The sequence below is a fragment of the Prionailurus bengalensis genome, chromosome A2, assembly GCF_016509475.1.
Source record: "Prionailurus bengalensis isolate Pbe53 chromosome A2, Fcat_Pben_1.1_paternal_pri, whole genome shotgun sequence".
Taxonomy (NCBI): Eukaryota; Metazoa; Chordata; class Mammalia; order Carnivora; family Felidae; genus Prionailurus; species Prionailurus bengalensis.
Window position 1 is genome coordinate 140,718,002 of NC_057348.1, and position 2,906 is coordinate 140,720,907.

At 56.6% G+C, this 2,906-nt stretch overlaps 1 protein-coding gene across 1 annotated transcript; it reads right to left on the reverse strand.

Moving 5' to 3' along the window:
- Positions 1-243: 243 nt before the first annotated feature.
- Positions 244-2,245, reverse strand: TMEM229A (transmembrane protein 229A). Its single transcript, XM_043589393.1, has one exon. It carries the CDS (start codon positions 2,243-2,245, stop codon positions 1,121-1,123), a length of 1,125 nt encoding a protein of 374 aa, XP_043445328.1. The 3' UTR covers positions 244-1,120.
- Between the last annotated feature and the right edge of the window lie 661 nt (positions 2,246-2,906).

Here is a 2,906-nt window from a genome sequence, read left to right on the forward strand (position 1 = left end):
ATTAGACATGATTTCTTAAAATGGTTTTTATCATCTCATTTAACTTTGGAGCTTCCAGACATTAATAACGAGTCACCATAAAGCTATCACGGATTTATAATGCACGTTACCACATCAAGGTTTGGCCCCAAAACTCTGTGGGCCCAGAAGCAAAAAGAAAGATGTTTACAAGTGAGCCGTGGCAGAAGTACACTGAAAACACGTATCTGTGGTCACGGTAAACAATTAGGCCAAAGGCGAGTATAATGAACATTTAGGTTCATTTTATTCCAAGGAATCGTTTCTAGTCTTGAAGCTCCATGTAGCAAAAGTCCTTAGGGTTAGAACACTATTGAGTGGTATAACTTTGCTTGGACTTTGGGCATCCAAGGTAAACATTTTACAACAAAAATTTACAGCCATAGATAACATAAAATCTAATCAATGTTAACACGCTTGGCATTTAAGGCTAATCCACATTGGAAAACAATCATTTCCAGGATGGAGATCAAATATCTCAACACAGTGTCACCTGTCTGAGTTTAAAAATGTATCCATAGGATGTGTTTTCACATTTGTCAGTTTCTTTTTCACTTGTGTACTAGAGGGAGGCACTTTAAGAGCTATTAACTGTAGTTTTAGAAGTACAAGATACTGAGTTTCAGCAGGGATTGGTAAGTATGGCAAGGAATTAAAATGAAATTGGATTAAAAAGAAAGTAAACAAACCATTAAATCAGAAAATTTCGCCAAATCTTGTAAAGATCACTGATTTCTGATCTGAATAACCTCCTCACTTAAAAAAAAAAAAAATTAGTAGTTATCACCCACCTACGCCCCAAAAAGTGAACATACTACAGGTTCTGAAGTTAAGGTATAATGGTTTTACTGCTTGGGCTTGTAAGGGGTTTTCAATATTGACAAGCACTTTATGTCTTGAGCAGTATTTTGAAATATTGTATTATTATGCATAGGTTCCAAAGTGTCATAAAAACTAAAGGGTCCAATAAAACCTATTGTAAGAATTTAGTAAAACGTATAAAAATTAAAAGGCTAAAAAAACCCACTCCGTTTTAAACGTGTAAAAGTAAATCGAATTGCTTCGTGGGAATCCGGTGACTTTTGTTTTGTTTTGTTTTGTCTCATTTGGTCGGTAGGTACTGCACCCGCCACAACACGTTGGAGAGTAGGTCCTGGTACACACTAAGAAATATCCAACCAGGTAAATACATCAGGGTGATGAGGCCCATGAAATTGAGCGGGTAGTGAGAATAGTCCCAGGAACAAGCACCGCACATGCGGAGTCCCAGACCCCAGGACAACTCCCACACATAGACTAAGATCACGTAGATGGGCACCCGCTTCCAAGCGCTCCAGCCACGACTGCAGTGCAGGTGGAAGTAGAGCTTTTCCACCACAAAACTGCAGCTGCCATAAATAAAGAAGGACCAGAGCGACGTGTGGCCGCTGGTGGCCCCGTCTCCCTGCCCCAGTAAGTTAAAGAAGAAAGTGAAGAAGATCTCATCCAAAAAGCCGTGCATTCCGAAGAAAAGAAAGCGGAGCAGGTCCGGCAGCCCCTGACCGGAGGCTCCTCCGACGCCCCGAGTGTCTCGGGGTAGTCGCCTCCGGCCACCTGCAACCACAGGGGCCCGGGCGCCCAGAGGGCCGGGGGGCGCGCCGGGCCGATGCTGCGGCTGCTGCCGCTGCTCCGGCTGCCGCCGGTACCGCAAGCGCAGGAAGCGCTTCAGGAACACATGGCAGTGGTAGAGAGCCAGCACATACTGCAGCGCTAGGTCCAGTGTCCCCGGCGCCGCCGCACCCCGCGGTCCGCTGCGCAGGCCGAGCAGCAGCGCCTGGCCCGCCAGGGTCTGCAGCGCCACGTGGGCCGAGGGGTAGAGGAGAAAATTGAAGAGGAAGGCGCTGGGGCAGCGCCGCTGCTGCAGGTAGACCTTCTCCAGGGCGAAGTGGGTGAGCGAGTGCAGCAGGCAGCGGTAGGGCGAGGAGAAGCCCAGCATCCGGAGGTCCGGGCTGCTAGCGAAGCGCCGAACCGCGGACACGAGCACGTCCAGGGTGATCCCGTGCATCCCGTAGAAGTAGAGGCGCATCCAGGCGGGCAGCGCAGCGCCGTCGGCCGGCGCTTCAGCAGTGGACAGCGGCCCCGGGTTGCTGGCGGCAGCCTCGCCTCCCCGCCCGCCGGGGGCCCCCGGACGCCGCGCGGCGCCGCTTCTCCGCGCCCGACCCTCGCCGCCCGCATCGCTGCCCGCCATGGGCTCGGAGGGTGCCCGGGCGCCCGAGCCCGCGCCGTCGCCGCCGCCGCCGCTGCAGGGTGCGCGGAGCTGCGGGGCGGAGGAGCCGAGCCCCGCGCCGCCTCCCGGCCGCTGCCGGCCCCCGGGGGGCGCGCAGGGTGCTCCGTCCCGGCCGCGGCCCGGTGGCAGCCGCAGCTGGTGCGCCCCGGAGACGCGCGGGCCGCCCGGCTCGCGCAGTACCCCCGCCGCGGCCCCACCGCGCCCTGCCCTCCGGTCCCGGGTGAGGTGCAGCCGGCCGGCGCCCGCGCTCACTTTGCGCGGCCTAACGCGCGCCGCGGCCCGGCGAGGGGCGGTGGCGCTGGGGCTGCAAGGAGAAATGCGGAGGCTGCTACAAACCCCGTCTCCTCCGCGGCTCAGCCCCGCCGCCTCTGCTGCAGCCTCTTGGAGCGTGAAGCGAGCAGTGACACCCCTTCCACGGGCCCTCCCCATGCCCCTCTCCGCCTGTCTCAACCTCTCCCGCCTCGCAGTGCCCCCTCCCCGCTCCACCCTCCGAGCAGATCCCGCGGGGTCCGCAGGAGGAGAAGGCCGGGCCCTGCTTCTCCGCCCCCTTCCCCCGCGCTCTGCACCCAGGTCCCCAGTGGTGCAGGAGGCGTTTGCTCGGGCGGAGGCAGGAGCGGAGAAA